Source organism: Uloborus diversus, chromosome 1, assembly GCF_026930045.1.
Source record: "Uloborus diversus isolate 005 chromosome 1, Udiv.v.3.1, whole genome shotgun sequence".
NCBI lineage: Eukaryota > Metazoa > Arthropoda > Arachnida > Araneae > Uloboridae > Uloborus > Uloborus diversus.
This window is the reverse complement of record NC_072731.1, coordinates 102,105,984-102,118,336: the sequence shown is the minus strand read 5'-3', so window position 1 is coordinate 102,118,336 and position 12,353 is coordinate 102,105,984. Positions and strand designations below refer to the sequence as shown.

The 12,353-nt window shown below is 32.8% G+C and overlaps 1 protein-coding gene across 1 annotated transcript in view; it reads left to right on the top strand.

The window, feature by feature from the left end:
* Nucleotides 1–9,590: 9,590 nt before the first annotated feature.
* Nucleotides 9,591–12,353, top strand: part of LOC129217073 (dedicator of cytokinesis protein 7-like) — a 126,241-nt gene continuing 123,478 nt past the window's right edge. The window contains exons 1-2 of the mRNA XM_054851357.1: nucleotides 9,591–9,631; nucleotides 10,503–10,593. Of these exons, the coding sequence (XP_054707332.1) occupies nucleotides 9,591–9,631; nucleotides 10,503–10,593 (132 nt within the window). The remainder of the gene's footprint in view (nucleotides 9,632–10,502; nucleotides 10,594–12,353) is intronic.

The window sequence follows — 12,353 nt, the reverse complement described above, 5'->3', positions numbered from 1 at the left end:
TCCACATTTTTGGACAGCTAGGACATAACGTCTAGTTTTCTGAGCAGGCTGGACAAAACGTCCGGATTTTAAAGTTTTTCCTTTGTCTTATCTAATTTTGTTAAATTATTTGTGTAATACGTCTTTTTAATTAAGATTGAGTCTGTATAGACCCCCCCCCGTTTCTCCCCACACACACTGACAAAATGGAAAGATAATTTAAGTAATAGGACCCCCCTTTTCTTTACTAATAATAAAGCTGAAAGTCTCTCTGTCCGGAGGATGTCTGGATGTCTGTAGGATGTCTGTAGGATGTCTGTGACGTGCATAGCGCCTAGACCGTTCGGCCGATTTTCATGAAATTTGGCACAAAGTTAGTTTGTAGCATGGGGGTGTGCACCTCGAAGCGATTTTTCGAAAATTTGATGTGGTTCTTTTTCTATTCCAATTTTAAGAAAAAAATATCATAAAATTGACCAGTAAATTACGAAATTATCATAACGTGGAACCGTAACATGGGCAAAAGCCAACTGGCGAGATACGAAATTATCATAACGTGGAACCGTAAGAAAGGTACAAGCCAACTGGTGAAAAAATTCACCATACATTATTTGTAAATATACTGGCGAACCAAAAGACCTTTTGATTTTTCTATTACGGGCAAAGCCGTGCGGGTATCACTAGTTAAAAATAAAATGAGTTTTACTGCAAATGTAGCGTAGAAATGGCCCCCGTATTTTCACGTGATTTTTCCTACTTCGCAGATGTGGGTGAGAATTCGGAATTTGCCCCGGGCGGGGATAGTTACTGCGGGAATAGTTACGGATACATCATGAAGGTTTTTTCATTTTCAGGAAGACAGGGCAGTTGAAGGTCATTGATCGGAGTGGGGGAGAAATTTTTGCTGATGAAAGGGGGTTCGCGTTTGCTATGCCTTTTCCAGCGCAGAGGTGGAACGGGGGAACAAACCCCTTTCAGTATTTGCGGCTTACGCGCGTTGCTTATCTTCTTTTTTCTGTCTTCTTGTATTTATTATTGTTATTTTTCTTTTATTGTTTTTTCTAAAAAAGTTTTTATTCATTTATTTTCTAGGCAATTTATTACCATTATTGATTTAATTTTTTAATTCGCTTTTTTAGTATTCCGTATTTTTTTAATTAATTTTTGTCATGAAATTTATTTGTCACGATTTCTAAAGATAGTAATTTTCTACGAAGAATTTTCCTTTCTTTTTTTTATCACTAGGTCTAATTATTGTAGTTTTCTATACAGATTTTTTAAATTATTATTAAAGAATATTTTCTTTAAAAATTAAATTGATTGGCGTGAACAATGAAGTAATATAACTATAAAAAAAAATAAATAAATAAAACTTTTGTTCTTGTGCGATATTTAAGTTTTCCATATATTACTCAAAAATAAAGATTTTTTTAATGTTAAGGGTAAATTTTTCAATATGAGCAAATTAGTTAGGTCGAGAGGCATGAAAAATGCTTCTTACACAATTTCTGCTGGTTCTCCATTGTTTTTCTGTAAAGATTTTATTCATTTTTTTATTCATTTATTTATTGCCATTATTGTTTTAAGTTTTCCAATACCCCATTTAATATTCCGTACTTTTTTATTACTTTTTGTCATGGATTTATTTATCACGAGGTCTAAAGATTGTAATTTTCTATATAGAACTTTCTTTTTCTGTGTGTATTTTCTTTTTATATAAAAGATTTTTTTTAAAAATTTAAATTGACTGACGTAAACAATGAAGTAAAACATAACTATTAAAAGAAAAACTTATGTTCTTTTGCGATATTTAGGTTTTCGCATATTTCTCAAAACTAAAGAATTGTTTAAAGTTAAAGTTAAATTTTTCATTGTGAGTAAATTACTTAGATAGAGAGGCATGAAAAATGGTTCTGACACAATTTCTGCTGATTCTTATGTAAAATGACCTCCTGATCCAGAACCAAATATGACAACCATTTCCCCCCATTTCCCACCACTTTTTGGAAATGCCCCCCCCCCCGTTTCCACTCTCCTTTTTTTATTTTTTTCAATTTTTTCATTCAAATTCAAACTAATTGCAATGGTAACAATTTATCTCTCTAATAACACAGTGCGAAAAAAAAAAAAAAGAGACCAAAAATTTTATATTCAGGTATAACAACTTTTCATTTAAATAAAAAAAAAAAAAATAGCGCTTCAAATCTTTTTAGTTTAAAAAGTAAAAACGAGTATAATAAATTTTGCTATGATTTCCAGGCATTATTTTTTCCCCCACATGCATAAGCATTTTATAATGATATTTTTATATCTCCGTTTCAAAAACAAGTGTTTTTACAAAGGTTAAAACTAATGTTTTTAAAATCTTTGAATGCAAACTTTTTTCTCTTATATACCTATTAAAAAGTATCAGCATTGAAATATAAAGCATAAATTTAAGATTAAATTAGATGTGAAAATATTTTGAAAAATCACTTACCAGAGTGATGTCATCACAAAAATCAAAGAACCGCTAAGATAGTGCGTGTGAATGAGCACTGAAGTGCAAATCCAAATTCGCTCTTCTTTTGACAAAATTACTCCTCTTCCGCCAATGAAAGTAAAAAAAGAAAAAAAAAAAAAAAACACCAAAGGCATAAAACTGTTTTTTTAGAACTTTGTCGAAACGAAAACATGTGTTCGTACAGCACTGTTGATATTGTTCTCTTTCCGAGGCGGTAGCTCCGCTTATTTGTCTATCATTCACAGATGAAAAGGAAAATTGATGATCAATCCAACTTGGGGACGAGTTCCTGTCAATGACACCTACAGGGTACAAAACCCACTAAGATGCGGCATGTTTATGACCCTTCGCCAACGAGCCCTTTTAACAGCAGGGCCTAAAGGCTCTGCTGTCTAGTCCTTTGTACGTTTCTATTGAAGTCTTATCTTTTCCTCAGTCCAGATCCCATCGTCTGCATAGCATTGTAGAAACGCAACTAGAAAGTTTTCACTTTCAGCAAGTCGGGATTACACGATTACGGAACAAAATTACGATTATCTAAACTTAGATTACAATTACCATTATGCAAGAAACACTTGATTAAAATTACGATTACAAGAGAACGAGTGTCCCATTGACAGATTATGATTATGATTACAATTACACAAAAATGTAATCGATTACGCAGATTACGATTACGTAATCGGCGATTACTCCAAGCCTGATATATATATATATATATATATATATATATATATATATATATATAGAATTGTTTGACACGAATTTGTAAGATTTAATATTTTTTGTTGATTTCACATGAAATGACGCACATGTTTTTTAATTACGTACATTATTCTTTTTTATTGGGTGCGTCTCGAAAATGAAACTAACGTTTCTTAGTTAATAAAAGTGTGCTCTTTTTAATGATGTGAAGGAAAACTAAAATAAGAGGACCCTTTTGAGATATTGCTTTTTGAAATTGAGACAAAATTGACGAAATCAATTTTTGGCTGGTTTTTCAGCTAAGATAATTCAGCAATTATTTGAGCTATCGAAATGCTACTTGCATACCTTTTGGATAAAGCAACAGACTACAAACGAGGAAAAATTAACTTCAGAAAACTATTCTCTCAGCAGATAACAAGCCGGTGATGTACGGTTGGAATTTGTGAAAATGCAATTTGTAACCTACTTTGGCAGCAAATTGTGAAAAACCTACCATGCATAGAGCTTTTGCTATACAAGTAGGTTCTTCTACCCCGAAAGTTGATCAGGATCACCAAATGGATGTCTCAATTGCCAAATCGATTCTCTCCACCTTCTAAAAAAAATCCTCATTTCTGCTTTAATAGTGCTTCATAGTGCTTCATCAATGCTTAGCATGTGAAATTATATTAAAGTTTTGGTTTAGCACGTTTCTGACCATGTGATGGCAGAAAATGTACCATGAGGACCTATTTACTCATATGGATTTAGCACCATTTTCTTCATAACTAGTCTCTACCTTTTGTTTTATGGAGTTAGTCGATTTGGCAAGTGAGGCGTCCAAATATCAGTATTGCAAACATCTCAGGTCGCGAGCAATGAAAATACTAACTTGGTGATTTTGTCATTTTAATCGCGACGCAGAAAAAAAAAATAGCTTTTACAAAACTGGATATTGGCAGAACCGTACGGCTTATGGAGCAGAGCTTTATGCAAGAAATCACATGCTCTCCTAGAAATTTTTCTTGGCTTGGACCTCTTGCTGATTCCTAGTGCACTGCAAATAATCAAACTCTTTTTGAACACTTTTTGCGCATGGACACTTGTCCCCTGTTTGAGAACACATTTTTTGAAATAGGTAATTCAACCTTCCTGAGAACACTTTTCAAAATACTTTTTAAGTATGGACACGTGTCCCCCTTTTTAGAACGTTTTTGAATAATTTTGAGAACACTTCGGATAACGCTTTTTGGAACATGTATTTTGTTCAGCATACATTTTAAAGCACTTTTTTAACACTTCGTGGCGCACTTATTGGTACAGTTTTTAGGATATATTTTAAAATAATTACGGAGCACTAAAATATCCCACCGGCATACCTGTTACACAAGTTATACAAAAAGATTTTAGAAAAAGAAAAAAAAGTTACATTCGCCTATGTTGAAACTGCAGGCTTGATGATGGGTTTAGGTTTTGTCTATATCTGATTATTAATCAGATTAAATCGTTCAAACGTAGATTCATTCGTCATTCAGATCATAGGTTCATTCAAAATGAATGAATCTATGAAAGTTTTAAATTTAAAACGCAATAGGTACCTCAAAAACAATTGAATAGCTTACAGCAAAACTACAAACAAACAATATGTATGAAAAAGATGGAGCAGAGGAAAATTGTACACAATCATTCTTACTATGAAAACTACATTTAAATTAAAAATATTAATTTCCTCAAATGGGGTCGTTTCCAAAATGTTTAAAGTATTTTTTCCCAAAAGAGTATGCTTAAAAACATGGGATCTGACCATTTTTTAAAGGATTTGACTAAGTTTATATTTTAAAAAGATATTTTAATCGGCGCGCTTTCATTGTTTACGCTTCTGCCGATGATATCATAAATGTTGAAATGCCATTTACTATTGCCATTCACAGAGCGAAATATTTAATTCGCAGCTCTACTCACGTGTGCTGGCAACGATATGGAAGAGCAAACGTTGAGCGCAATATTTAATTCGCTTCTTGATTATCATAATGTGGAAACGCGGCAGACAGATGCGCCAAAGTACATCATTTGTGACGCCACCCTAATTGCAAAATTTCTTGCATCAATCTTGACAGATCTTGATATTATACTGACGGCGTCAATATTGACGTGTTTCATACTGCATAAAGCTTGCATAAAGATTAAAAAGCAATATTACAATAACAACACGTATGCAACATTGCATTCATCTTAAAATATCAATATTGATATTACCTTACAATAACAACATTGCATACATATTGACGCCGTCAAGATGTATTGATTTCATGCTGTCGCCGTCAAGGTAATTAGTACACAATAGAACAGGTGGACCTTCGTTGATACTTGCGCATGCGCACAGTTCTTTCTACCCAGCGTCCCTCGAATTGCTGGCACATCTTCCTCCTTCGACCTACGATTTCAGTCGGTTCAGAGGAGCTGCACGTGGCGTTGTCGTTGCGTTCTTTAGGCTTCGTTAAGTTGGTTGCTTAGTTATTAGTGTGGAATAGTATTGTTTTAGGAATAACTTATGAATGACTGAAAACTGCATTTGTTTATTAATATAGTACTAAACAAGTCATATCGCAGACGATGTGCGATCAATGTTAGAAATGGCCGAAAATAACTTTTTACGTCCCTAGACTTCGAAACGAAGGACATGAAGCCCAGAATTTCGTATTATCACTTCAAACTCATGAGTAAGATTAATTTTATTCAATGGTTATTTATGTTATTCTTTAAGATAAATTCATGTGTTTTGTCCATGGGATATTTTCAATGCTGACATCCATTTGGAAATGTACTTTATTGTATTTATTTACTTATTTATTATTTTGCTTTCTTTATTCTTAAATGTGTTATAAAAACTTCCGCAATTATTCCTAACTAGGCATTTTATGTCTTTATAATACAATTAGAAGCATGAATTTATAAAATAAGTCAAGTATTACGCAAAACGAAGAAACTTTCATTTTTTAAATTAAATTGCGAGTACTATTAATACCTTTATATGAATTTCCGATCAGATGTCAGCTTTAAGGAAATATTCTTAGGCTAGAAAACTATCTTGAAGAATAACAGAAATAATTACAGAATGAAATTTAATTCTCGAGTTTCAAGTGAAAATAATACAAAGAAATAAATAGATAAAACACCTTGCAAACGTGCTGATTTCATACTGTCATGTCAATGTATCCTGACATTTTCCTGTCATATCAATACGTATGCAATATTACAAAAGCAAGATCATCTTGCCTAGACCTTGATTTCATGCTGTCATGACAACATCTTGATATTATCCTGTCATATCAATACGTATGCAAGATTACAAAAGCAAGATCATCTTGCCTAGACCTTGATTTTATGCTGTCATGACAACATCTTGATATTATCCTGTCATATCAATACGTATGCAATATTACAAAAGCAGCCTACCTTGATATTTTCCTGATATTATGTTGCATACACCTTGTCAGCCAATATTGTGGCAGCCTGCTGACAGCATAAAGGGAGTAACATAACAACATTGAGGCAGCATTAATGCAAGACGATTTTTCTTACATGTCAACCTTTATGCAATACTGAGGCAAGATATTTTGCTTACTGGGCATAAAGACCACGCCTTACTTTTAAAATTGGACACTTAAAATAATTAATTAAAAATTAAACGCTGGGTAATGAAATTTTTTTCTTGCTCCTATTTATTTATTTATTTTTTTTTTGCTTATTCTATCCATTTCAGTAACTAAAAGTAGCACATACTTTTGACTGAAGGAAAAAACCCTATTATGTTTTTAAAACCAATAAATTATGTAAAAAGTTTTTTAAAAAATATTTTGAAAGCAATTATTTATAAATTTAAAAAAAAAGTAGTTTTTCAAGCACAAACAGTTTTTTGGTTCACTATCAAAAAGTCTTATTTCGAATTCAAGCTGGTTACTGGTAACAACACTGAAAAGGTATGGCCAATTGCGGTGGCCAACGATATAATAATTTCTCGAGAATGAAGATTTGATTGTCTTACATTCTATAATTCCCATTTTCTTATCATCTAATGTCTTATTGGATGTTTTTTTTTTTTTTTTTTTTTTCAATTTGTGATGCATCAAACGTTATTTTATAAAAAAAATTATCGTTATAACTAGCTTTTAGTTTTGTAATGTTTTGTGTAACATTTACTATATATCAACCTGTATTCAATATTTATCATATAGTGTCATAATATAACTGATTATGAGCCTTCTCAATGTCTTATTGTACCTTACTTCAAATCGCTCTGTGCTCCCACGCGAGGCACCTCAGTTTCCTAATTGCTGTCTCAGAAAAAAAGTATGACTATAAGCACTTAGTACTGCATTAATTCCCGAATAGAACTTTTTAAATAACATAAGGCTCTTTTCGAACCATGAAGTTAGATTTTCAGCACGTGAAAATTAGTTCATTAGATCAATAGTGATTCAGGATAACGTATTTATGTGATGACTTTGAGTAAAAGCACTTATTTTCGCGAGGCTTTCATTTTCGCAAATTTTTCAGAGCTAGTCGTAATCACGAAAATTTAAACCAAGCGAAATAATTTTTTCAGAATAATTCTGTTCATATAAAATTCGCAAAATTTGCAACTCAGAAATTCGTAGATTTTTTCAATTTCGCTCAAATTTATGCTCGTAAGAATAAGTGCTTTCACAGTATTTCATCCTAGTTAATGCAACTGTTTATTTGCACAAAAGATTGTTGATGCTTTTCTTCAAAGTTCATTGTAATCACTTTCAATGGGCACATAATTATGACACCTTTTATTTTATTTGCATATTACACTTCTGATACATTTTTTCTGAAAGAAAGTTTTTGTTTTGCATTAAAATATAGTTGATAATATGGCAATTACGCAAAGTTAAAATGCAAACCTATTGTTAGATGGTGTAATATTTTCGCTAAAAAAATTTCAAATTTATTTGAATTACGTGGGGGCGGGTTCCCCCTGCTAGGATCTGTATTTCCAAATCTGTATGTAAGCAAGGAAAAAGTTGCGTAGCGAAGCTCAAAAAATAGTCTACTCCAAGTTTAGACCCGAAGGAAATAAATGCTCTCGCTCATTCAACCCTTAATTGCTGTCATCCCCTCCCCCTAAACACATGTTTTTTATTACCCTGAAGACTGCCTGAAGACGATCTCCTTGCCCCACCCCAACAGGGGATAAAGAAGCTGTCCCCTCTTTCTCTATTGTCACCGGCATGAGGCGTGGTTAACACGGAAATTCGTCAATTTTTGCAAAATTTTTCAGTTTTCCCCTCCCAGTTACTCTTATCCTAATTTGAGTATGATTAAAAGAAAGGTATCCCTGAAAAGCCCAAACTTTCAAGAATAACGCGTAGTTTTTCAATTTAAGCAAATGTTAGATCTTGATTATTTATGAAGCGTTTAAACAGAAAACACCTCTTCTTTTGTCAACTCATAAATTTAACAGTCATTTAATATTAAATTTTAACAGAAAATGAAAAATTAAAAAAGACGCGTCATTTGTACTGCTGTGAAGAATGTTATGCAGAAAAAAATTATCTCAAAATATTGAAATGCGAATTAGCAATCGGGAGGAAACTTCCCCGTAGACTTAACATTGACTTCGAAACTTCCGAGGCTCTCTCCAGCGGCCCCTTAAGCTGATGCGTCGGTCTATCTATACAGCGGCTCTAGGTTGATCTAATGCCCCTATATATACGAGCCGACGTATCAGCTTAAGATTAGCCATTTTGGATCGGAGCGCATATTTGAATGGTTGTCTTTTCTGGCGAATTATCGCGTTTGGTGATAGTTCACTGTGATCCATTATTAACGGCACGTGAATTGTTTATTAAATAAAATATTATTTTCGGCAAATTTAGCGAATTCCGAAACTTTGCTGCGGTAACCCTAGCAGGCGCAACAATGAAAATCCGATCCAAAATGGTTAAGCTGATGCGTCGGCCTATCTATATAGCGGCTCTAGGTTGATCACATGGCAAATAATGACGTCATCCCTAATGCTTAAGGTTGAGTTCGTCGAACATAAGCCTTGAGTCACTGGTCTGTGGTCATAAACGAAAACTAACTGTAACCGGACTTTTTAGCGTCATAATAACGAACCCTTCCCTCCCCACATCGCCCTATCCTATATCCATTTGTTTGTCTGTTTCAGTGATCGGCGTATCGGCGATCAGTTCAGTTTCAGTTGATGAAGGTTAGGATGAGTGGGGGAGATGAGACGAATAAAGCAATAAGATATGTATGTTCTTTCCTGGGAGTATCTTGTAGCGAGGAACAGCAGTAGTTAGTTCTGTGACTTCGGAATTTAAGTCGACTTCTACATTCAGGTTTTATTTGTAGAAATATTTCCCAGTTCTTCGAGTCCATAAAGTTTTCAATGGAAACCCGGCAACGAGCTTTTGCACAAAAATTGAAATGGTATTAGTATACTAATTGTAATTTACGCTTATTGGTTCGTATATTTGTAAATAATGCTGAAGAGAAGATTTAGCGGGCACCACACACTATGTTCTTAGTTTTATATTCTGTTCCAGTGCATTACTGAAATAAGATCTTTCGTCCAGACAGTAGTTTCTATCTTATAAGTTTATAGTTATGCAAATATTTAAACACTGAAACATTCAGATGATAATCACACAAGAATTAAAAAGAAAAAAAATGGTGTAAAAATTTTATCGTTTCTCCTTTTTTTTTTTATTCATGTTCGATATTCTAGAACTTAGAACTAGCATGTGTTTGTTCCAAAGTGTTTTATTGATTTTTAAGAAATGCTTCTGTCGGTTTCAAACTATACAAAAAACGCACGAGGGAATGTTTTACAGCTTTGAGAAGCCTTTTACAAAATATTTACCTCTTCCCTTTAAAATGTTTCAAAATTTACCATTATTGATTTCATGCAATCTGGACTTTATTAAAAGCGAGCCAAACCTAGATTGTATTATTACATAGTACTAATTTTTAATTTCATTAAAAAAGAAAAAAAAAATTAAAACCTATGAGCAAACTTTTGATGGCAATCATTTGCATGTCAGTTATCAGGCTTTAATTATTGTTAAGGGGATAATTTACTGCAATTTATTTTTAAAAAATTTAAAAAAAGCATGATATTTTTGTTTTTCACCAACAATGCATCAATGTTGATTGAATATATTTTTAGGTTTTTTTTTTAAATTTTTTATTTATTAATATTGTTCTTCAACCATGAGTTTTTTGTAACTTCTTTTGTATTTTTTTTTCTTCACAAGATTATAACTTATTCTTAAATTTTCCCTATGATCAACTTTTGTAGGCAACCCAATGCCGATATACGTCAGCAGATTTCAAGTATGCCTTCGCATCATAAGCAGGATATTTCTAAACACCAATTATCTCAAGGAAAGGCATGTATCAAATGAATTGCTTATTTTACTGATTTAACTATTGCACTATTTTAAAATAATATACCTTAAAACAACTAAATATATTTCTTTTAATTATTTCATATTTCTGGAAATGCAGTACTAACTTAAAGCTTCAATTTTATTCATTTGATGTTGTTGATTTTATGCCAAGAAAGTTATTCTCATGTCTTTGGTCAAAGGTGTAGCAAAAAATCCCCCAAATCCAGCCAAGAAAAAATCTTTGTATTGTAGAAGTAATCAGAATTCAATTCAAATTTTACTTTGACTATTTTATGCAATTCATGTCAGGGGTCTGTCCAAGATTTTTCACAGGGTTCGTTTTTTGTGAAAAATCAAATAACTTTGTGAAAAATCAGTTAATTTTGTGAAAAATCAAAGAATTCTGCAAAAAAAAAAAAAATCTAAACAAAATTTTACAGTTTTGAGATGGCGCAAACTGCATCATTGACACTTAAAGTTGAGTGTTTTCCCTCTTTTCTGTTGAAAATATCATTCTTGAGTGTTTTTTGAGTACTATTTTGGGAGGAGGCGGCATCGCTCTCTGGGGGGGATGGGAACCCATCAAGTATCAATATTTATTTACCATTCTACATTATGTTAAATTTTCTAGAAATGTTATATGTATAGTATTTAAAATGATTGTAACAAAGAAATTCAGTCAGGGGTTCAGCATTTAACTTTTTGACCCAAGCTACTGTTAAAGAGCACAGAATTTTGTTTAAAACTTTTAAACTCCGTGATTTTTACAAAAATAAAAAAACATTTTATTTGTTTACCTCTTAACTTAACCATTGAAAAATCAGATTCCCATAGCAGATGCAAAGAGATCGCAATCCTCAAAGTGAAAGCATCAAAAGCATAAAAATGGCTTGTAAAATAAATATTTTTGAAAAATTACTTTAGAATTGCATTTTAGAGTTCAATGTTAAACATGTCATTAATATCTGGACAAAGTCGAAGCAAAATAAATAAATAAAAAATAATAATAATAAAACATCGATTCAGCATTTTAATTTCACTCATAAAAGAAAATGGAATTCTGCTTTAAAAACTTGAAATAAGCGCTGTTACAAAAATAAACTTTTCATTTGTTTGCATTCTCATATCGGATGTAAAAAGATTTTTTTTTTCAAAATGTAGGCATCTAAATAATATATAAATATTAAGTCTAAAAAAATATCTTTAAAGTTTTGAACTCTTAGGCTAATTCAAAGTTTTAATTCTTCAAAGTTGTGCAGTCAAGCCTCGTTAACCTAAAATTCATGAGACAATGTTAGTTGGATTTCATTTTATACCATAAATTAATAAGTGATTATTGCTCTCAAAGCCGAATAAGCATTTCATGTAAAACAATATTTCGTGCTAAGCAGTTTCGCATTAAGCATGCGGTTGCTGTATTGGATTTTGTGTTGACGAGGATCCACTGTAATCAGACACTGCGTCTTTTGACCAGTTTCAGGGAGTTAGGGGGTGAACTCAAAGAGAAGGAAACTTTCATTTCATTGACTTATGAGTGTGTAACGAAGCCCAGTGGCTCTGTGGCAGCTCTCCCATGCCACAGACCCGGTTTCTGTTCTTGGGTCGGGTATGATCGACTCGATCGTTCATCCCTTCAGTGGGTCAATAAAATGAGTTCCAAGCACGCTTGGGAACTAAACCCTGGGGGTTCTGCGTTCGACTGACCACCTAACTGGAACATCCGCCTAGCACCTCAGAGCCCATGGTGAGAAGATGGAGAT